Here is a 24,786-nt window from a genome sequence, read left to right on the forward strand (position 1 = left end):
TATTCCCTTTGTAGTCCCCATAACTTGGTGAATTTCTTGTTAGACTGCTTAAGGAAGATTTCAAAGAATGCTCAACTTGTCTTCTGTCACTGAATGTTGAAATGCCAATTTTGCAGTATCATCAACAGAATCGCAGCATAGTGGAGAGTCTGCCTTACCAGACACCAGATCCAAAACAAAAGATCGCATGAAACAAAACATAGTCTCAAGATTAAGCTTTTTGAGGCAGTGACATTATGACCATTTTATTTATTTTTCAATGTTTATTTATTTTTGAGAGAGAGAGAGCGAGTGAGCATGCAAATTGGGGAGGGGCAGTGACAGGAGGACAGAGGATCTCAAGTGGGCCTTTCCCTGGCAGCAGCCAGCCTAGGATGGGGCTCAAACTCAGAAACCACGAGATCATAACCTAAGCCAAAGTCAGACGCTTAACCGACTGAGCTACCCAGGTGCCCCGGCAGTGACATTATGATTGTGTGTCAGGATATTTGAGAGACCTAGGGATTGGAAGCATTTATGTCATAAAATTCCAGCAGAGTATCCTGGATCCTGGATATTCTTTGCTTGTGCATCTCAGTAACTACTCATAGGACATTTTGGTGAGTCAAGCTGGTGGCATCGTTTTCAGCACAATAACCCAGAGAATGTATTTAGCCATGGTTCATAAGAATGAATGCACAAAGACAGAATTTCTTCTCCTGTTCCAAAAAAATAAATTAACTCCTTGCTTTTGGCACAAAGAGTTGAGGAAATCAGTCATCATTTGATCAGTTTAAATGTTTTCTTTTAAGGCTAAGCCATTAGACCTAAATCACACATGCCAAAAGCAACATGGGTACATCCCCATTCATGTAACCCCTCTTTGTTATTATTGGGAATTAAAGTAATATCATTTCCCAAAATTTTACAGTGCCTGTTCCAGTTTTCCCATGGCTTTGAGGTTTTTATGTTGTTGCTTAATAGTAAAATCAATTTATATTCTATTGTTGAGGGTTGATAAAGTGCATGAACATCCATGAGAAATAGAGATGACAGAAAAGCACTTTTCTAGAATTGATTCCTGTAGAGTTCCTGGAAGCTTTTATGGAAATGGATAAATATCCATGCCATAAGTGTTTAGAAAATTTTTGTTTTATAGGTGACTCACAAAAGCTTGCAAGAGGCTCCAAAGTTGTGGGTAAGGGTTAGAAAGAAACAGCTCATGTGGGGTCCTGAACCTGGGAACCACAGACTGAACTGGGACAGCAACAAAACAGAGTGCAGGGTTTATGAACATTTCCTTACTATCAAATTCCTGTCACAGCAAGATGTAATCTGACAAACACCTGGGAAAATTTTTAAGTCATTTTAAAAATTTTATTTTGAGAGAGACAGAAAAAGAGAGAGAGAGAGAGAACCAGCGGGGGAGAAGCAGAGACGAGGGGGCTTACAGAGGATCTGAAGCGGTCTCTGTGCTGACAACAGAGAGCCTGATGCAGGGCTCAAACTCATGAACTGTAGATCATGACCTGAGCCAAAGTCAGATGCTTATCCAACTGAGCCAACCCGGTGCCCCAACAATTTTTTATTTCATCATTTTGTCACATAGATAAGAAAATTTTTGAAGTAGACCTTAAGTCACTCTGAACAAATATATTACTAAAGATTATATGAAGTTCACTTTTGAAACTCCTTTATATTATCAATCATAAAAATAAAAAAATTTCATGTTCCATTTAATAAGTGGCTTTAATTTACTTATAGTTTTAAAAATCTTATTTGTATTTTTCAAAGAAGGATTTTGTCCATGGACAAGTTTTAAATGATATATATCATGTCTGTTCTAATAAATGTATGTTATAACACATGTATGTTTTGTTCCATTATATATTAAATTACAGATTGAAATTTAATAGTTATTATTCTTTCAAAATAGAAAAATTAACATTTTTATATTTTGTACTGTTCTGTTTTTGTTTTCTATATTTTATTTATATTTAATAAACTTCAATTAACAGTTTGAAGGAGTTCTTTTTTAACCAGCAAATAATATGTGTAATGTGTTTAATCAATGCAGTTTTTTAACACTGGATTTTTAAATTCCTGGAAATAAAGTTATGTAAGGCATTAAGTAGATGGATACAACTTATGGGTAAAACTAAGATCAATCTAGATCTTTTTAAGTAATTGTCCTTTTCATGGTAGCATCAATTCTTCCTCTTAACCAATTAACTATGTAGTATAAAATAATAAATGCTCTATGCCAATGAAGAAAACCCATTTGAGACTCTTCAGTAATTAAAGCCACCAAGGTAGGCAGCTTTGTCCAATGGAGTGATAAAGCCCCGACTCGTAAGGGGTCCTCATCTGATCTCTGCAAGCTATCATGTTTGCTCATTTCATATGCACTCAGCCTCTCTGAAACTTTTATTTAGAAAAACCATTTAACTTAAATTATTTTATGATATATTAATGGAAATTAAAGCAGTGTCCTCTGAGACTGTGATTTAGAGTTCTGAATTTAATTTCAGTTCTGCTACTTAGCCATATGGACTTGATTAAGTTACTAACTTTTCTGGCCTTCGGTTTCTTGTCTCTAGATTGGAGCAATTATAACTATTATAAGGATCAAATGAGCCGATACATGTAAAATCTTTAGGATAGTGCCTGGCACATGGTCAGTGCTCATTAAATGCTGGCTAATATTATCTTTCTGGTTATTGTATCACTAAATACAAAGCACAGAACCTGGCACATAGTAAGCCCTCAGAAAATGATGAGTATAATAAATCCAACTACCCTAGACTCCAGACCCAAGGGCCAGCACTAATTTCTCCAGAAAGGCGAAGCAATCTTGCTGTGAATATGGGAATAAAGAAAGTAGCCAACAGTAATCAGGTCTGCTAGGTTCTTTGTGCTTCTGACATGGTGAAGACAAGAAAGAGAAGGTTCTTTGTGGAGATGGCTGTATACTGCTGTCTTCTTCATAGAACAAAAAGAACTTTGGAACTAGGGCCTTGAGCCACTGAAGCACCATGGTTTACTTACTCAGTTGTGATTTTGAAAGAATAGAAAATGATTTTCAGAGTAGAGGCAGCTTTCTCCAAGCTTCCTAGGAGTCTTTATTGCAGTTGAAAGAAATCATGAGTGTTGGTTAAAAATTAAGGCTGAGAGGTAGGAAATCGGACATTCTGAGGACTTCCTGGCTGTCTCAGTGACGCTCTAAGCTCTTGCCTGCATTTGTAGCAGTTCTGAAAATAATCTGGACCTGTGGATGAAGTTCCGGAAACCCTGGAGGAGCACCTCTTCATCCACAGGCATAAGGATTGTCTAGCATCCTATAATTTCTAACTCCATACCTATATTTTTAGGCCACTGCCAAGAAGGGCATCTTTTTGCATGGTAGTAAGTTGTATGGGGCCAAAAGGATGTATCTTTTTGTCGATTTGTAACTGGTTGACTGTATTCTGGAGAATCATGTTTGTAAAAGAATATTCTAATTTCTAAAAAATACACTCACCTCCACACCAAGAGATCCAAGAGATCAATTACGATGTGCACACACAATTATATGCATTAATAATTTTCCATTAAAGGGTTGATCTCTGGAGTCTTTTATTCTCATTTTTTTTTAACATAGAAAATGTGATTTTCAATTACAAAAAAATCAGTGGATGTATTAACTCTTTAGGAAAAGATACAGCACCTAAACAAGTGTAATTCGTTCTGAAGTTATCTGATTAGGCCATGCATAGTAAGTGTTTCAGAAGCAAGTTATCTACTGGTAGCTGTTTTTAAAAATTTCATGCATGTACATTTTGTTCCACTTTTATTTTAGATACAAAAAAGCAAGAATCCACTGTGGGCGGAGGGACAACCAGGCATTGCTTCTACGGACTTCAGCCTGATTCAGAATATAAAATCAGTGTTTACACAAAACTTCAGGAGATTGAGGGACCCAGTGTCAGCATAATGGAAAAAACACGTAAGTTAAGTGTGTCCTCTCCTGATCCCTGTCTCTGTGAACAAACAGTATTTTAGGCATCCTGTTTTGATTCAAAAACCTTATTCCATTTAGAAAAATGTTAGCTATTGCTGCCCAGGAATATCTGTAATACAAGTTTTTGGTCCTCTTCTCCAGTCCCATAATTCACCGCATGTGGCCCACTGATGTCATCTGTATGGGTTTTTTCCATCCTCCATATGCTTCACAAGGGACTATAAGGCCATATGATAGCAAAGTGCCTGAAACAATGACCTATATTGTGATCTATATCCATAAGAAACTTTTGTGGTATGTGGAGTGTGAAATGAAGTTTAAGGACCGGGTCCTGACATTCAAACAATGGCATATTACCACAGCTATGAGGTGGGAATGGAGCCAAGATGTTCCAAATGGCTGACCCTCGAGTTATTGCCTACTTAAGAGGCTCTTGCACTTTTTCCAAGTTGGCTGCAGATCTGATGTACTGAAGGGAAAGGCAAAGTATAAAATTAAAACAAAGCACTTTTTACATGTTCTAAAGACCAAGGAGAGTGTCAACTTCTTGGAATGGCTTTTAATAAAGGATTCCTGACGTAAAGGCCACAAACATGAGAATGGTTTTAATTGTAGTGAATTCTGGGAAAACGTTTGTGGGCTAACTCAGTATCTTGAACTTAGGCTCGAAGTCTCTGACGATTTAGATCTGAATAGGTGGAAGGCGATGGGTTTTCTTGGTAGCCCCTCTATCATGTATCTGACATTTGGAAAGTTCTATTGTCTATGTGGTCTGGCATAAGCAGGAAGAAATCATCAACAATGCGTGACCTTCAAATGAAAGCGTAATAAATGGAATCATCCGTTTTTTTTTCAAATATAAAGACTTCATTTCATAACTCTAAAATAGAGTTTGCATGTGCACTATATATGCATTTTATATTGCGTATGTAGTTTTGAGGTGTAACCTATATATCATAAAAGTCACCCATTTTAAGTGTACAATTCAGTGATTTTTAGTACATTCCAAGAGTTGTATAGTCAATACTACAATCCAGTTTTAGAACATTTCTGTCCACCCAAAGAGATCTTTCATACTCATTCACAGACAATCCTCTGTGTTTAACCTCAGGCAACTTGCTTTCTTTTCTTACACATTTGCGTTTTCTGGACATTTTATTTAAATGGAAATAAGGAATATGTAGTCTTTTGCATCTGACATCTTTCACTTAGCGTGTGTTTTTGAGGTTTATTCATGTTGTAGGATGTATCAGTAGTATGTTTCTCTTCATTGCTGATTAGAGTTCTGTTTTTTGGATAGAGAGGATCATATAATTTTAAAGTTATTAGGGTCCTGGTAGTGCACAAGATTTAGAGTCAAACAGGCTTGGTTGGGACTCTTTCTCACATTTACAGCCTTGGGCATTTGTACATCACTGAGCTTCTCTTTGCTCGGCAGTAAAATTTAATACCTACTATCTCATGTCATATGGTGGTGAAGATCCAAGAGAACATGTTGAGGAAATTTTCTACCTGTATCTTATTGAACAAGTATTTGTTATCACCATGACTTTCTTCTTAGAAATCACAAACTGATACTCATGGGTCAGATATCACCATCAGATATGTTTTCTCTGAGCCATACTTCCCTGCCCCCTGCCCCCCCCCCCAAGCTTTAAAGTATTTGTTGAAGGTTCAAAAGATTTGACAACACAGGACAGGCATATATCCTCATGGTGCTAATCTGCTGAGACCAACTGCTGTCTCTTTTTACACAGTAAATGTGCTCTCAAGTTTGCCACTCAGTGTTTAGGCTAGTTCTTTGCTCATATTCATTACTTGCACGACCTCTACAAATTTTTGAGTTTGCGATCCCTGGTCTATTTCAACTCCCCCTAACCCTAACTCCACAACTGTTAACTACCAACCCAGGGTTAATTTGGATAGCTCTGTGTGATGTAAATGTTTTCCTTATATTGGGGATGTCTATCTTCTTGGAGCTTCTACCCACTGGTTCTAGTTCAACCTTTGGAAGCAATGCAGATCAAGACTGCTCTGTCTTCTATGTGGCAACCGCTCACATACTGAAGTCAAGGGCCATCTGTATGCCACACAGAGAATATAAATATGTGTTAATAGTTCGTTGTGGTTCTTCCCACCCAAAGGATTATTTGGCCAGATGTTCTGCCCAAATATATTGATCTGTCTGCCATTGCTTCTCATTGATTTGGTTCTTAGGATTTAGAACTTAGGATATGCCTCAATTTTCCACATTAAAGATGGACAATTATAAAGATGACCCATTACTTCCACAGATTTTAAGATAAATAAATCTGGCTATGGAAGCATTTTACGGTGTTTTCAAGAGAGCTTTACAATCCTAGTTTTGATATTAAGATATCTCAATTTGTATTTTATTTTTGAAATGTTTTAGCTTCAAAAATTGTCTCTAAAAGATAAAAATGATGTGTGTGTATATATATAGACATATATATGTATATGCATATATACATATATATACATATACATATATATGTGTATATATATATATATATATCCATAATAATGCAACAAAGGTATAAAGCACTTTGTTGACCTCCCTCTTTCCCCATTTTTCTTCCCAGCTTGGTCTCCTTCAAGAAATTCTACCTGATAGATTCTATCCAATCTACATCTATATAGACATATATAGATATATTGATATATATCAGATATATATATATATATATATATATATATATATCAGATTTTTTTATGTTTCACAAATGGGATCATACCATGGTATTATATGTCTTGCTTCATTTCACATACTAATTAATCTCAGTTTCCATGTCAGTAATATACAGTTATCTCATTTTTTAATGTTGATTTTACTTAAATAATTTCATTTGATTGTCTCTTAGAATTGGAAAAGACCTTAAAATTAAAATTCATCTCTTCCAACCTTCCTGCCAGTGAAGGAATTCTGTTTACAACCATCCTGAAAAATAATCAGTCTGCCTGAACTCAAATCTTTCCCGCTGTTTGGTGCTTACTATCTCCAGAGTGAATGGCTATGCTTAGTTGAGAGATTTCCCTCAAATTAAACTAAGATAATAAAAAGACATTTCTCAGTTTTCCTTAAACTTTTAGTGTCAGATGAGAATAAGAAAAGAATATAGTAACATTTAGGATGTTTACCTAATGATGCCATAATTTTCTTGCCCTTTGCCACATGAACGGCTATGATAGGCACCGCTCTCACTGAACTTTCCTCTGTTCCTTTCGCTAACCACACTTTGCATATTACATGAACTTCTCATCCCTCCTCATCCAGGTTAAACTGATGTGGCCACACGGTAGTCTCCCAATGTCCTGCCATTTGGTCCTCAGAACTGAAAGTTTTCCAGATTCAGTCTGAGCAGAACAGAGAGCAAATTAGATTCCACTGGGGACCATATCTGGGGGTTGCAGGGTGAGAAAGGAGAGAGGGCTATTGAGCGAGGATTGATGGTCAGTCCTTAGTTAGGCAGAATGGAAATGACGTTTATTATATGTGTGAAAGCAGCCAGAGACTAATCTGAAATAGGTTGGCAAGATTCTTGCCTTAAATCAGCATTAGAACCACTTTGTAGTTGACAGTTTGATTGCATTGACTCCTGCTGGGTAAACTGAATTGTGGCAAAATGGTATTTCAAGCTTTCAGTCTGAGTTTTAGGGGATGGAGGGAGCCAGTTTTCACAGGCTGAGGCTGATTTATAGTAGTCGCTAAATTCTCCAAGAAGACAATAGTCAAAATCATTGACTTTCCTGAAGAACTATGACTCCATGACCTCCCTCTCTTCGCCACAGATGTGATGGCTAATTGATGTTCTCTTGCCCTCTCCTTTACAGAATCACTTCCTACTCAACCACCTACTTTTCCTCCGACCATTCCACCAGCAAAAGAAGGTAAAAGAATAACATGATAATGCTGTGATTTTAGGTTTAGGGTTTCTGTTGGGTTTGTTTATTAAACAAACATTAAAAAGTAGAAAAGAGTACAAAGAAGAAAATTAAAAACACAATTTCATATCCCAGAGGTAATTCCTTCGTGCATTTTGGTGTATTTGTGCCCTCTGATTAAGTAAAATTTTCATTTTGAGTATATTTTCAAATAGATTTTACTCTCATTTCAAAGTTGGAATCTAATCTTGATTTAATTTTTCCTTGGAAACAGAGGACGGGGTTTTCTTTAATAAGCTTATAATTAGCATATCTTGGGATCCTTTTTAGCTTTAAATTCAAACCATAAATTTATAAAATTTTATTAATCTCAGAATTTAAGAGAACAACCACACCAGATCCTGGAGTATTACCTCACCTGGAGATGGTTTATTCTATATTATAAATAGCTTTAAGGGAATAAAGTTGCACTTAATAAAATAAAAACCCAGTATGTTTTTTTCTCCCTAAAGAAAGGAGAAAGGCACATTATCTCATAGAATATTTGTGTGCAGCTGGCCTAAGATTAAAAGATTCAGATTATTGAAGATTAAATTGTTTGTTTCATCATAAAACAGAGTTAGCCACAATGATCCATACTAATAAGGGGAAGAGAGGCATAGATAATCTGAAACAACACAGGATACCAACAAAGGACTACTAAAAAATGCTTTCAGTAGAGTAGGTTTTTCTTGGTGTGTTTTTTGCTTGTTATGTTGAAATCAGTAATACCCACTGATAATAGTTTCCCTGGGCTAGCGTTAGGGTACATTTCTTGACATGTACCTGTGGGTGGCAGGAAAGTATAGAGAGAATTGTAGAGCAAGGCTGAAATCTTGCTTATGGCCTCAGCCCAAATGCATACCACGTTGTAGATTAATCTGCTTCCATTGTGTCCCACGGTTTTCTTCTGAATTTGAATCTCTCTGAAGTTACTGACTCAATAAGCAGAGGACAGGGTGCTCAGAGTAATAGTTTGGGCTTTCTTTTAATAAGTGAGCACTATAGAGCAGTTGTTGATACTTCTGTCTCTAAATTGCTTTAGTCCCTCATTTTTCTATTCTTTCATTTTCTGTTTTTGGGGACTGACTGAGATTGGTGGATTTTTTTTTCCTCTCCTGATTCCACCTGTTTGATAAAAGCTTCTCAGTCATGAATAGGAAGTTGACCATAGGAAAGAAATGATTGTCAGGAAGTGTAATGATTAAAAGCTTAGAATATTATTTATACCTTTTCTATGGGAATGGGCTCTAGTTACCAGAAGGAAAAGATCATCTACTTTGTTGATTTGACAACTACTATGTTTTCTCCTTATCTCTGATTCAAAATTCATTCTTGGTCTTTAGTATGTAGAGCTGCCAAGGCAGACCTGGTGTTTATGGTGGATGGATCCTGGAGTATTGGAGATGAAAATTTCAATAAGATCATTAACTTTCTGTATAGCACTGTTGGAGCCCTGAACAAGATCGGTGCAGATGGAACTCAAGTAAGGCTAATAGAACAATCTTTTTTTTTTTAATAAATTTTTTATTAAGCTTATTTATTTATTTTGAGAGAGAGAGAGAGAAAGAGCAAGTGAGCATGAGTGGGGGAGGGGCAGAGAGAGAAGGAGAGAGAGAGAATTCCAAGCAGGCTCCGCACTGTCAGTGAAGAGCCCAACGTGGGGCTTGAACTCACAAACTGTGAGATCATGACCTGACCCAAAATCAAGCGCCAGATACTCAACCAACTGAGCCACCGAGGCACCCCCATAGAACAATCTTTAACTCATTCTATGTATTAAAAAAAAGTATCCCAAGCTATTGTTAGGGCTAGTTGATATGGGTAATATAATGATCGGATTTGACCTTGAATGAGAGAATAGACAAGTCTGAGTTTGGAAGCAGCTTACTCATGCCTGACAGAGCTTGGGAAGATGCTAATCCTTAAAAGCTATTGAATTCAGCAAACTAAGACAGGTTGGAATGGCCACATCAGTAGATGTTTATGTACACAACAAAGTAGCTCCTCTAAGGATATACCCAATATTTTCCCTGCCCTCTCAAATTACATTAAAATCTTGAAAGAGAGGGTTATGGCCACAAATTACTGTAGATCAAGTAACACATAAAGCAAATCAAATTTATTCATTCAATCAAATAAATATTTATTGAGGATTTATTCTGGTCAGGTATACTGTCACAATGGTCATGACAACATCCCCAGTTTCAGAGTGCTCATCTTCTTAAAGGCAGGAAGAGGATGAGGATGAGAGGCAGATGTAAAACAGGAAACAAACAAATTCATAAAGTAGGGATGCAAGCGGGGTGCCTGGGTGGCTCAGTTGGTTGAGCGTCCGACTTCAGCTCAGGTCATGATCTCACAGTCCGAGAGTTCGAGCCCCACGTCGGGCTCTGTGCTGACAGCTCGGAGCCTGGAGCCTGCTTTGGATTCTCTGTTTCCCTCTCTCTCTGCCCCTCCCCCACTCACACTCTGACTCTCCTTCAAAAATAAATAAACATGAAAAAAAATTTAAAAATAGGGATGCAAGCTATGAAAACAGTTATATGATTTAAGTTCACTGAAGATCCTCTTAAACTGCGTGGTCAGCAAAGACCTCTTTGAAAGGTGGCCTCCAAACTGAGATGTGGATGATGTGAGGAGGAGCCTGAAAGTAGAATTTCCAGAAAGGGAAGGTAGGAAGTACAAAGGGCCCAAGATGAAAATGAGTTTTGGGGCTTCAGATGCTAAAACTTGTGGCTAGAACATAGTGGGTAGGCATGTAGGGGGTAGGAAACAAGATGGAAGAAAAAGGGAAAGCCAGATCATCTTAATTCTTGTGAAACATTGAAGGAATTGATGTCATCACAAATGCGGTGGGAAGCCACTGGAAAGCTTTAAGGAGAGATCCGATGTGCCTTTTTTTTTTTTTTTTAATGTTTATTTACTTTTGAGAGATAGGGAAGAGCACGAGCAGGGGAGGGGCAGAGAGAGAGACACAGAATCCACGGCAGGCTCCAGGCTCTGAGCTGTCAGCATAGGGCCCGACGAGGGGCTCGAACTCACCAACTGTGAGATCATGACCTGAGCCGAAGCCAGACGCTCAACCGACTGAGCCACCCAGGCGCCCCCGGTGTGCTTTTTCAAAAAAGGTCATTTTTGGCTTTTGTGGAGGGAATAGTCACATGGGTAAGAGTAAGAGTGGAAGCGCCAAGACCGTTTGGGATGCTGCTCTCATGGTCCAGCGCAGAGATGAGGGAGGCCTGGGGGTGGGTGGTAGCAAGGAGATGCATGGATAGGAACAGATTTGGAATAGATTATGAAGGAATGGCTGAGTAACGTGGGATGTAAGGGGAACCATAAGAGAGAAATAGATAAAGTGCTGAGGCATTTCGGGGAAGAAGAAACTTGTTGGGAAAAGCAGAGACAGGGCCAGTTCCCTAGAGATGGCGGCCTCCTCGGCTGTGGACCTTGATAAGCTGGTGGCAACTGAAGTCTCACACGATCAAAGAAAGCACTTTGAAGATGCTGTATTTACTCCCTCCATCATCATTCTGAAAAACAAACAAAACCCCAATAAATTAAAAATGGCTCCAGAGTTCCACTGGAATAAAAGCAAACTGTAAGAAATGAAGCCAGGGAGGTTTTATTGCAGTGTTTAAGAACACAGATTTTGAAGTAGGATTTATCTGGCTTTGACTGTGGGTTCTGCCAGTGGCCACTTTTGGGATTGGGGTAAGGTAAGGGGCTTTGAGTGCCTCCATCTCCTCGTGTGTAAAACAGTGGGAGAGTAGTAATTACTTTACAGGTTTGCTTCATGAGGAAAGCCTTGTAAATAATCCACCTCCAATTATCTGACATTTGTCCAATTACAGGGGTGCTTTTTTCCCATCTGTCAAATGACATAGCAAAAGGCCTACATACTATAGAGAGAGTTTTGTGAGCCCAAGGGAGATTTTAAAAGATTAACTGCTTCCACAGGGCGCCTGGTTGGCTCAGTCAGTTAAGCATCTGACTTTGGCTCAGGTAATGCTCTCACGGCTCTGGAGTTCAAACCCCATGTCAGGATCTGTGCTGACAGCTCAGAGCCTGGAGCCTGCATCAGATTCTGTGTCTCCCTCTCTCTCTGCCCCTCCCCTGCTGACAGTCTGTCTCCCTCTGAAAAATAAACATTAAAAAATTTAAAAATAAAATAAAATAAATTGCTTCCATGGAATATTACTCGGTGATCAAAAAAGAATGAAATCTTGCCATTTGCAACAACATGGATGGAACTAGATTAGAGTGTATTATACTAAGTGAAATAAGTCAGAGAAAGACAAATCTAAGATTTCACGCATGTGTGGAATTTAAGAAACAAAACATATGAACACAGGGGAAGGGAAGGAAAAGTAAGATAAAGACAGAGAGGGAAACAAACCATAAAAGACTCTTAAATACAGAGAACAAACTGAGGGTTGATGGAGGGGAGGTGGGTGGGGGGATGAGCTAATGGGTGATGGGCATTAAGAAGGGTACTTCTTGGGATGAGCACTGGGTGTTATATATAAGTGATGAATCACTAAATTCTATTCCCGAAATCACTATTACACTATATGTTAACTAACTTGGATTTAAATTAAAAAATAATAATAATAAAATAAAATAAAACAAAATAGACTGTTTCCTGGGGCGTCTGGGTGGCTCAGTTGTAAAGTGTCTGATTATTGATTTCAGCTCAGGTCATGATCTCACAATTCGTGGGCTTGAACCCTGTGTAGGGCTCAGCGCTGACAGCGTGGAGCCTGCTTGGGATTCTCTCTCTCCTTCTCTATGCCCTTCCCCCACTCTTTCTCTCTTTCTCTCTCTCAAAATAAATAAATAAACTTAAAAAAACTGCTTCTTGAAAAATACTTACAGAACAAACATGCTCTTTAATGTGTTGTCAGATTTGGTATGTAACCTGTGTAAAATTTTAAGCCAAGGAAATTGTGTTTGGGTTAAAAAGGAAATTAAAATTATAGGTGAATCATGCCATTGTGTGTGCTCTTTGGCCCAGGGAAAGTTCTTTATATATGTGAAAACAAATACATCTTCTCTCTCTAGGTTGCAATCGTTCAGTTCACTGATGACCCCAGAACAGAATTTAAACTAAACGCCTACCAAACCAAAGAGACCCTTCTTGATGCAATTAAACATATTTCATACAAAGGAGGAAATACCAAAACAGGTAAGAACAACAACAACAACAAAAATTCAGCAAAGACCCAAAGTAATTAATTACTAGTAATTACTGATATGACAATTTTGGAGGCATAGTAATAAAGATTTTTTTGAAAAAGATTTTTCACTCATCTAAGAATTTCCTTCCCACCCTTCCCTCCCCAGTAAAACAAAAGTGGGAAGGAATAAAATTGAACTGTTGTCTTCCTTTGTTTCAGGAAAAGCAATCAAGCATGTCCGAGATAGTCTGTTTACTGCAGAGTCAGGTACCAGGAGAGGCATCCCAAAGGTCATCGTGGTCATAACTGATGGCAGGTCACAAGATGATGTGAACAAAATCTCTGGGGAGATGCAATCAAATGGTAAGTTTTACACAGATAAATAGTAGTGGCCACCAGTCATGTTGCCATTGTTTTGTGAGTACAAATTTATAGGCTACATCGGAATGACTTTAATGTTTCTAAATCTTTCTTAATATTTAATCTAAACCTTTCTTAATGTTAACTGGACAATGTAGTTTTTAAAAACTTTCCAGGTTATAAATCTATTATTTTGCTGTATTTTCACTAATACTTTATTTACATACAGGACACCCTATATAAGAAATTATAGCAATTAAGTGCATTACTGTGAAAAGGCCCATTATAAAGGGCCAGGGAGGGACCCTGATCACAGGAACTCCTCAAGCCTCCTCATCTGTAAAATGGAAATTCTCCTTGGATTATCATGAAGATTACATTATTTTTTTAAATTTCTTTTTTAATGTTTATTTTTGAGAGAGAGAGAGAAAGAGAGACAGAGAAAGAGCATGAGCCGGGAGGGGCAGAGAGAGAGGGAGACACAGAACCCGAAGCAGGCTCCAGGCTCTGAGCTGTCAGCACAGAGCCCAATGTGGGGCTCAAACTAACAAACCATGAGATCATGACTTGAGCTGAAGTAGGACGCTTAACCGACTGAGCCACCCAGGCGCCCTGAAGATTACGTTATTTAAGACATGCCTGGCAAATAGTAGGTTAATATTTATTTGCATTGAAGCATGACCCATTTCAGGCTGCTAAACCTATTAATATCTGGGCTTTTACATGGAAAAAAGAAAACTAAGATAAAGTTTCTCTGTTTCAACTCCATTTCATCCCATAAATCTTAAAATAATTATTATATATATGTAGAATAAAGATGTTCCTCCAATGGCAACGATATCGTCTCAAGCACTAATTGGGGCATTGACCACCCTGGGTTTCTTTAAGATGGAAAACTGCCTCAGGGATGATGGAGTCATCATCATGTAGTGAAATATGTGCATGCAGAATTCTGGTGGACTGTGGAAAATGACTTTTCCACCCCCCACCCGGCCTCCTTCATAAACACATTTTAAATATTGGAACGTGTCTTATATTGCATTATTTGTATCTTGTACAGTTTGAAGTAATCGAAATCCCTTCCCCTTCCCCAGGCTACAGCATCTTTGCTGTTGGTGTGGCCGATGCGGATTACTCAGAGCTGGTTAGCATTGGCAGCAAGCCCAGCTCACGGCATGTCTTCTTCGTGGATGACTTTGACGCCTTTAAGAAAATTGAAGATGAGTTGATTACTTTTGTCTGTGAAACCGCATCAGCAAGTTAGTTCTTTGGAATTTGTACTTCACTCATGTTGCTTAATGGTTGAAATATTTAATACCGGTTAAATCATGAGTCCTGTCTTGATCCAAGGAAAGGGTATTGACTCGCAAGCTGTTTATTATGCGGACATGAAGTTTTGTGGTTTTGAGCATTGGGAAGTAAACCTCCCCTCTCCCTGTTTTCGGGTTTTAGGTAAAGACTTTTCCTAATGAGGGGAGAGTCTGTGCCTAAAAACAGCCCTGCTTAAAAGCTGCAGCAAATGGTTTCAAATGTATTAAGACTGCTCATCAGGGTAGCACATTAGAAGTGAGACTTCTCCCAACACGTGCTCTCAAGAGACCACCATAGATTTTAATAGACGCGTGAGAGGAGAAGGAAGCCTTGTCCTTTTGGTTGTAATGGGCCAAGCGAGAGCATTTCTGTCTTTAGGAATCCACAGAAAACCATAGCCACATCTGGTTTGGATTCCCTTCACAGTTGACTTCCGCAAAGATTATGTTAGCTTCCTGTTCTCAGGATGGGGAAAGAATATGTTTGGAAAATATCTAAATTAGTGTTTTATATTGTTTGTTTCGTTTCCTAGCCTGCCCACTGGTGTTCAAGGATGGCATTGATCTTGCAGGTATGCATTATCACAATTTTTCCAAAAGCAAACACATTAGCTCTCATTTGGGGTCCAGAATTTTTTCATAGACTAATTTTGAAATTTAAAATCCTTAAATGCCTGTGTTTTTCTTTCTTTCTCTCTCTTTTTAGGATTTAAGATGATGGAAATGTTTGGTTTGGTTGAAAAGGATTTTTCATCTGTGGAAGGGGTTTCTATGGAGCCTGGTACCTTCAATGTGTATCCCTGTTACCGAATTCATAAAGATGCCTTGGTTTCCCAGCCAACCAAGTACGTTTCCATTGCAAGATGTTAAAGCCAATCATTTGTTACTATAGCTCAATGTGAAAATTGTGTCAACTTGAAATACGCTATAATAGTTCCCAGTAGGATTTTCCATGATGATAAAAACAGGTGATGTTCAGATTGCTTTGTTTAGAAACCTCAGACTCATGCATAATGCTGGTTGAATTTTAATATCTGTTAGTCTGAGGAAATGTATATAGATAGTTTACACTTACCTAGTGCTGCTGTATACCAGGCATCGTTCTAAGTGATTATGTATATTAACTCACTCAAAGCTCCAAACATTTCTATGGATTAGATTCAGTTATTGTCTCAATTCTGCAAATAATAAAACTGAAGCACAAAGAAGCTAAAAGACTTGAATGAGATCACATGGTTTGTTTACTGAAAATACTGGGATTTGCACTTGGCAATCAGGCCCCAGGGCCCACACCCTGAACCATTTCATGCCAGTGCCGTGAATTCAGCTGATTTTTAATCTTTGAGAGATCACAACAGCAACTCCATATAGTTGAAAAGTAGTGTCGGGATTATGTAAAAATCACATTATCTACTCGCTTTACAGTTTGTGATGCACCTACAGATTCTTGCCCATTTATAGCAATTCTGCATACTCTGGGGGTACTTGAGATTGCAGGTTGGGAATTCCTGGTTCAAGGAATCATCTCGCAAGATGTTGGATATTTTCCATTCCAAATCAACATTTGTTTTTGTCTCCAAATGCCTTCGGTATTGTAATGTGAAACATTTTCAAAGTCCAGATTTTGATGTAGTGCACACGTGTGCATGAAAAAATGGGAGAGAACGTATTAGAGTATTAAACTCATCTATCCAATTTATCCACAAGTTGCTTTTCCATCTTCTTCAAAATATTATTTATTAAATTCTAGCCTATTACAGTAGTATCCAAATTATTGTGTTGTGCTTCATTTGGGGGAATAATATTTGAAATGAGATCTCTATTAGTAATTTAAACTATTTACTGTTAAAAGTATAGCTTCATTTTCTAGAAAATTGTTATAAATGCCTTTGACCTATATAGAATATATGTGGTTTTTGTTTTTTGTTTTTTTTTTTTACGTAGTCTAGGAATGAATATTAAATTTGTTTTTACATTTATTTATTTTTGAGAGACAGAGAGACACAGAGCACAAGTGGGGGAGGGGCAGAGAGAGAGGGAGACCCAGAATCCGAAGCAGGCTCCAGGCTCTGAGCCGTCAGCCCAGAGCCCGATGCGGGGCTTGAACTCACGAACCGTGAGATCATGACCTGAGCCGAAGTCGGACGCTCAACCAACTGAGCCACCCAGGAGCCCCTAGGAATGAATATTAAAATGGATATTTGAAAAGTTCTTCCTGGAAGCCTAGCCAAAAATGAGAATTGTCAAAGGGAAGATCCTCTACCCCACTGAAATGGCTCATCCAGTGGGCAATGCCGTCCAGTTGCTAAATCCATTCAATGGCTGCCAGCCCTCATCTCACTCCACCTGTCACCAGCATTTGACAATTTCTCACTTCCTCCTCCAGGTTTCACTCTCCTCATTGGACTTCTGGGACACACTCTCTTGAGCTTCTGTCTACATTACTGGCTGTTCCATTTCAGTGCTGCCTCTTCTTGCCTCCACTTCTTCATGTTGGAGGGATTAGGCCTGGATCCTTGTTTTCCCTGTCTATACCCTGATGATCTTTTGAATAGTATTCAGCATTGTTTATATGCCAATGACTCCTAAGTTTGTATTTCCATTCTAGACCTATTTCCCCAATTTAGACCTGTGTGTGTAATGGTGTACTAGACATCTTGCTTGGATATCTAAATGGGCATTTCAAACTTTGCATGGTCAAGACCACATCCCTGACCCTCACTCCAGAACCAGCTTCACTTATTACCTTTTTCATCTTAATGACAACTACATCTAATTAGTTTCTCATGCAAAATATTTGACACTTGCTCTCATGCTCTATATCCATTCTACCGAGGAATCCTATTGTCTGTGCCTTCTCATCACCTCCATTGCCTTCACCCCATATGAGGCACTGTCATCTCTTCCCTAGATCACTGCAGCAGGCTTTTAATGCTTCCTGCTCCTACCTTTGCTTTCCCAGAGTCTGTTCCCCAAGAAGCAGTCAGAGTGATTCTTTTAAAATGTAAATCATGCCATTCCAAAATCTGAAATTGATTCTCCATTCCCCTTGAATTAAAAGTCAAAGCTCTTGGGGCGCCTGGGTGGCTCAGTCGGTTAAGCGTCCGACTTCAGCTCAGGTCACGATCTCGCGGTCCGTGAGTTCGAGCCCCGCTTCGGGCTCTGGGCTGATGGCTCAGAGCCTGGAGCCTGCTTCCCATTCTGTGTCTCCCTCTCTTTCTGTCCCTCCCCCATTCATGCTCTGTCTCTCTCTGTCTCAAAAATAAATAAACGTTAAAAAAAAATTAAAAAAAAAAAAGTCAAAGCTCTTGAATGGCCCATCTGGCTCAACCTTATTTGGGTACCTATCACCTCTTTGACTTTACTTCCTTCTTACCTGTCTCCTTCAGTCCATTCTCCAGACGCATAAGGCACACTCCGTTTTGGTGTCTTTGTACTAGCTGGATGCCTTTGTCTTTGAGTTTTTCTTCAGATATAACCTTTTCAATGAACCTTTGCTCAAATGTAACCTTTTCAATGAGGCTTTGAAGTGAAACCGGCAGTGAGGACTTCAATTAACATTGCAAAATAGTACATTCCAGCATTCCCAATCCCTATTAAACGGCTCTATTGTTCTTGTTTTGTTTTTTGTATGGCATGTTTGCCTTCTAATACACTGTTTAATCCATGCTGCTGGAATTTAATGTTTCTATAAAGAGAGGAACATTATTGGTTTTATTCATTGACATAGCTTAAGTGCCTATTACAATGTCTGGCACATAGTAGGCACACAATAAATGTTAGATGAATGAATGAACTAATATATAAACAAAATGAATGAAATGAAACATTTTTATTTATTCAAATCAAACTTTCATTTTCAAATTCATGCTAAATTCCCATATTCTCAAATTTATCCACCGTTATGGGGCTCCTACATGTGGAAAGGGCTATATTTGTTGCTTCAAGGAAAAAGTTTAAAATATATAAGAGATCCACTTAATTGTTAGAGAGAGATAAGCTGGCGTTGCAGGTGTGGTTTCCTGGAGGCAGATCCAGAGGTGGAGACAAGTATGCAAGGAAGTTGACGCGGGTATACTCTCCTGCAAGGGAACAGAAAGAGGTGAGATGAGACAAAAGAGAGAAATGAAGCTATGAAGCAATATCAGTGAGACTCTCAGTTGCTCCACATACAGGAGTTCTGAAAATGGAGCTACCTCGATTGGAATGAGAGGCTCTGGTCTTCATATGCCCTCAAACACCAGCTATTGAAACAGCTGCCAAAAAAAAGTTGGCATGACTTTGGGGGAGGCTTTTCTTCTGCTGAGGCAATTTTAGAAGCAAGTTGGTATTTGAGAGTTGTCTACACACATCACTCCCAGAAGCAGGAGTTACATATTCTCAATTCTTGAAGGTAGATCTGGAATGGTACATCCCAGCATGAAGCATGGACAAGAATGCAACTAACTACAACTTACAGTAGAAAGTGCAAATGTCTTTATAAAACGACTGTAGTTGAGATGAGCACTAGGTGTTATATGTAAGTGATGAATCACCGAATTCTACTCCTGAAACCATTATTACATGATATGATAACTAACTTGGACTTAAATAAAATGAAAAATAAATAAATAAAAAGTCTGTACATAAACATTATTTATAATACCAAAACTTTTGAAATGACTTAAATGTTTGATAAGAAGTGACCAGTTAGATAAATTACAGAACAGCCAGACAAGAAAAGATTGTACAGACGTTAAACATCATACTTTAAAAAAAAAAAATTGAAGGAAATACGAACGGTGTAGTAATTGCTGCTAAGAAGAAAGAAGGGGTAGCATTATATAGATTGGAGAAATACTTACAGACATTCTTTAAAAACTGGAGGGAAATGTACCGCATCAAAACAGTGGTCACCTCCATGGGATTAATGGTGATCTGTTTTTTTTTTTTTTTTTCTTTTCTGTTTTTCCTAAATGTTTTAAGTGTATTTGCTTTTATAAACAGATAAATAACTTTTTTTAAAGGAATGCAATAAATGTTTTTTTCCCATTTTCAGGTATTTGCATCCAGAAGGATTGCCCTCTGACTACACAATGAGTTTTCTATTCCGGATTCTTCCTGACACTCCAGAAGAGCCATTTGCTCTTTGGGAGATTTTAAATAAAAATTCTGACCCATTGGTTGGAGTCATTTTGGATAGTAAGTGTATCTATTTACATATTTGCACCCACATGTGTGAGTACTGTGTATAACATACCATGCTGTCTTGCCTGTTTTGTGTACGATTGGCCTTGAAGAGCATGGGTTTGAACTGCCTGAGTCCACTTCCACAAGGATATTTTTTGGTAAATGTAGCGCAATATTGTAAGTACATTTTCTCTTCCTTATAATTTTCTTCATAACATTTTATTTTCTCTAGCTTCCTTTATTGTAGGAATACAATATATAATACTTAGAACATACAGAATATGTGTTGATGGACTGTTTGTGTTAGAAGTAAGGCTTCTGGCCAACAGTAGGCCATGTGTAGTGAAGTTCGGGGGAGTCAAAAGTTACATGTAGATTTTCTGCTACTTGGGGTGTTGGTGGCCTTAACCCTCACATTATTCAAGGGTCAATTATATATTGTAGAGTAACTCATTTATCTTAAACCCTGAGTAAATACTGACAACAAATTATGTGCCAGTTGATTCATTCACTGATCCACTCATTCTTTCAACAAACATTCATTGAATTTCTACTATGTGCCAGTGCTAGGCTCTGGGATTCAGTAGTGGGCAAGGTAGAGAGAGAGAGACAATTACTGAGATAGTAAAGATTTTAGGAAGAGCAAAGTTGATGGTGGGGGAATGGGGAAGGCCAGTGGGAGGGGAGAAACCAGAATCATTTTTTGTACATGGATATGATAAGTGAAAGATTCTTCTTTTGGGGTTTCTTGACCCAGTTCCAGTGTGTGTGTGGGAGGGGTGTCGGGAGGGTGGAGAGTTTTGCACACAACATCAAACAGTTCTCAGATACCAGCAGGATGTCTGAGAATTCAGCTCAATTCTAGTACTGTCAACCCAGACATAGCATCAGATTCCGTACGTTAACGGTTCAGTCCCATAAGACTGTATCCTGCCACCCCTCTTTCAGACTCCAGTTGCAAGCCAGGCTGTTACCTGTGTTTCTGGTTGGCTACAAATCAGAAGTTTTCCCGCAACACGCTCCCCGCCCCCTGCCCAAAGAAAATCAATCAGTCAATCAATCCCATGAGCTTGTCCTTGGATTTGATTAATTTGCTAGAGTGGCTCATGGAACTCAGAGAAATATTTTGCCTGCTAGATTACTGCTTTATTATGAAACGATATAGCTCAGGGACAGCCAGGTGAAACAGATGCATAAGGCCAGGTATGTGGGAAGAGGCACAGAGGTTCCATGCCCTCTCCAGGCATGCCACTTTCCTTAGTCTCCATGTAGTCAGCAACCTAAAACTCTCTGAACCCTGTTGTTTGGGTTTTTATGAGGTTTCATTAAACAGGCGTGATTTATTAAATCATTGGCCATTGGCAATTGAACTCAATTTCTAGCAACTCTCCACTCCCAAGAGGTGGGGGAAGAAGTGGGATTGAAGGTTCCAACTGTAATCACAGGATTGGTTCTCTTGGCAATCAGCCCTCCATCCTTAGGTTGCCTAAGGGCTTTCCAAAAGTTACCTCATTAATGTAACAAAAGACATCTTTGTAGCTCTTATCACAGAAAATTCCAAGTGCTTTAGGAGCTGTGAGCCAGGCACCATGGACCAAGACCAAATACATATGAGAAATACTTACTTGTTCATCTGAATGACCAAATATATATCACAGTGCCTATTTCATATCCCAGAAAAAAATGCCACATTTGCAGCAACATATTTGGGGAAGAATTCTGGGATGGGGATATAAATTTGCAAGTTGTATATGTGTGGCATATAAGCCATGATACTGTGTGAGATCATCTAGAGAGTGAGTGGGAAGAGAAGAGGTCTGAAGACAGGGGCATCCCATTGTTTGGAGGTTAGAAAGTTGAGGGGAGCCAGTGAAAGAAGCTTCTCAATCACATGCTCTTGGATGTCAATGTCACCCATGATGATCATTTAAGAGGATCATCAGGTTTTCGGTTAATGTCACTAAGTTTTCTAAAGACGTTTTTAGTTTAGGATTCCAATCAAGCTAGGAACCAAAATTTGGTGGCTATTGTTAGGTGCTAACTCACAGCCAAATATGATATTGTGAAAGCATTTTGCATGCATACTGAAACTAAGGGAAAGCCGTAGATTAAAGGGGTATAAATAATTAGCTCCCTATGCACATGAAACTTAAAAATCAAGAAATCTCTCAAAATGATTAAGACTAGCTCGTTCCCTTTGATATCACAATGAATAATTACCGTGTAACCTAGGAATTAATTAGTGAAAAAAAATGCCTTTTTAAATTTTTTGTAATATAGTATTCCTTGTAACATGAAATCCTGAAGATTAGGAAGATTTCATTTGTTTGTGGATTTAGTTTGTTCATAATAAAAGGCATACTGGAATATCACTCTTCTGGAACAGTATAAATTGCATGTCCTAGAAAAGCTGGTTGCTCCAGTGGGTCAATAAAGCAAAGGGTCTGGTTTCTAGGTCTTAAGATATGATTAGCTTTATTCTCCCTTTTTGTCCGCCTCTAGTCCCAGCTTCAGACAACCGTCTCTGAGCAATGTGTTGGGGATGAAAGTACAGGGAAGAAAGTACAGAGGAAGAGTATATGTAGGGGCCCAGCCTCACCATCATCACCACATGGTTAACTGGCCAGCTGAAAGCCTGGGGCAACCCAAGGACTATAGATCATTTCCGTACTTACTCATCACTCTGTTCTAAACACAGCCTTAAGGGACGCCTGGGTGCCTCTGTCGGGACTCAGGTTGTGATCTCACAGTTTATGTGTTCAAGTCCTGCGTCGGGGTCTGTGCTGACAGCTCAGAGCCTGGAGCCTACTTCAGATTCTGTATCTCCCTCTCTCTCTCTCCTCCTTCTCCTCTCCTGCTCATGCTCTGTCTGTCTGTCTCTCTCTCTCTCTCAAAAATAAATAAGCATTAAAAAAAATTTTTTAATATAGCCTCAAAACAAAGGATGCATTATTTTCAGTCTTGAATTTTTTGTAAAAAAATTAAAATTTTTATGTGTTTATTTTATTACTTATTTTTGAGAGAGAGATAGAGTGTGAGTGGGGGAGTAGCAGAGAGGGAGACACAGAATCTGAGGCAGGCTCCAGGCTCTGAGCTGTCAGCACAGAGCCCGACGTGGGGCTCGAACCCACCAACCACAAGATCATGACCTGAGCCAAAGTAGGATGCTTAACTGACTGAGCCACCCAGGCAACTTGAATTTTAGAAAAATTATTTACCCATTATAATACTTTCTAAACTTTATTTTTCTTTGATTAGATGGTGGTAAAACCTTAACATATTTCAACTATGACTACAGTGGGGATTTTCAAACGGTTACTTTTGAAGGACCTGAAATTAGGAAAATTTTCCATGGCAGCTTTCACAAGGTGAGTAATGCTTTGTACACATATTTTCTTTGTTTGCTGTGTGCAAAGCAACAGAGACGTATATTCTTTATTCTATTTATTGTGGACCAAGCAGCAGAGAAGTGTAAAAAAAAAAAATCCCACGGAGCTTTAGATCTCATATTTTCATTGGAGTAAGAATTATCTGTGGGCTTATTCTGGTTTGGTAGTTCTAAGATGCGACCCCAAGCTGTGCATTTTTATCAGGTACCCAAAAAGTGGTCCAGGCTCACACTTGGAGGAACAATTACAGGGTACTACTGTATTACTAGGAGGACAGTTGTTAATTTGCTACATGATGTGTGATGTGGAGAGGATTGCTGGTCTACCCAGCCACCAGTGTAGATGAAAGCCCAGTCAGCTAAATCATGTTAAAACGTGAAGATAGTTTGTACTGATATTTTTACACATACACAGATAACCCCTCACCTCCATTATAAAAGTTATTGTGAGGAAGAATTTTGTAAAACCTGACTGACTGTAGTTCTCATTTCTACCTGGTACTTGTGATAGAACTCTGCCCCTTACCACTTCGTATCTCTGAAACACTTAGTTTTGGGGTTGCAAGAGTGGATCCCACATTTACTGTTTCCTTTGTGCTTAGCAAATGACCCCACTGATCTCTGGGCTGTGAAGGAATGCAGTCTGCCAAGACCACAGGGAGAGCAGCATTTAGAGGTGGTGCTGCAAAAAGCCTTGCCTCTTGACCCTCCTTCTTGTGTGTTCAGTGAAGGAAGGGATGTTGCAAGCAGTCTTCCTCTTGGCTTCTGTCTCCTGACCTAGATCACGGTCAAGTCCTAACTGACACAACTTTGCTACTTTTTGGAGTTTCAACTACCATAGCTGCATAAGAACAACTGCATACCAACGTTCTTAATCGTCTTTGCACAAAAACAGTTGCATACAAAAAACTGTTTATGTTTAAAAGAACTGTACAACCAGAAGTAAAGTATCTTAAAAACATGAGATGCAGGTAGAGATTTATTAGTTCATGATTCAAAATAGTTCCATTAGCATCTCTTTGGATTTATTGTCATTTACTCACCACATTCCTCTTGGTATGATTCGTTCTTGGTTAAGCAGAGTCTATTGCAAAGCGGTCAAGAAAAATTATAAGGGAGATGAAAGCATGTGAGATCCGTGAGTATTAAAAACCACATGGCCGGGGGTTCCTGAGACTGCTGCTTTGGATTCTGTGTCTCCTCCTCTCTCTGTTCCTCCCCTGCTTGCTCTCTCTCTCTCTCTCTCTCTCAAAAATAAAAAAGATAACACACATTTTTACAAATCCTTACAAAGAATGTATACACTCCTGAATATATATTACTATAGACCTGAAAATTCTAGAAATTTCACTTTGAGAAAATTGTGCCACACATTAAGCCAAAAGGTTTTATTTCTTTTGGTCCTGAAGTCACCAGAAAGAATTCCTCCTTCCTCTTTAGATTCTAGATCTCCTCTCT

General features: G+C 38.7%; 1 protein-coding gene across 2 annotated transcripts in view; it reads left to right on the forward strand.

The window, feature by feature from the left end:
• Positions 1-24,786, forward strand: part of COL14A1 (collagen type XIV alpha 1 chain) — a 194,872-nt gene that overhangs the window by 89,814 nt on the left and 80,272 nt on the right. For both annotated transcript variants that reach the window (XM_047073804.1, XM_047073805.1), the window contains exons 23-32: positions 3,818-3,964; positions 7,832-7,888; positions 9,268-9,407; positions 12,986-13,109; positions 13,321-13,464; positions 14,556-14,720; positions 15,305-15,343; positions 15,478-15,616; positions 19,810-19,952; positions 23,199-23,308. In XM_047073804.1, coding sequence (XP_046929760.1) covers positions 3,818-3,964; positions 7,832-7,888; positions 9,268-9,407; positions 12,986-13,109; positions 13,321-13,464; positions 14,556-14,720; positions 15,305-15,343; positions 15,478-15,616; positions 19,810-19,952; positions 23,199-23,308 — 1,208 coding nt within the window. The remainder of the gene's footprint in view (positions 1-3,817; positions 3,965-7,831; positions 7,889-9,267; positions 9,408-12,985; positions 13,110-13,320; positions 13,465-14,555; positions 14,721-15,304; positions 15,344-15,477; positions 15,617-19,809; positions 19,953-23,198; positions 23,309-24,786) is intronic.

The sequence above is a fragment of the Lynx rufus genome, unplaced genomic scaffold (genome assembly GCF_022079265.1).
Source record: "Lynx rufus isolate CCGP_SWC_20201006 ecotype Redwood Valley unplaced genomic scaffold, mLynRuf1.p SCAF_12, whole genome shotgun sequence".
Lineage (NCBI taxonomy): Eukaryota > Metazoa > Chordata > Mammalia > Carnivora > Felidae > Lynx > Lynx rufus.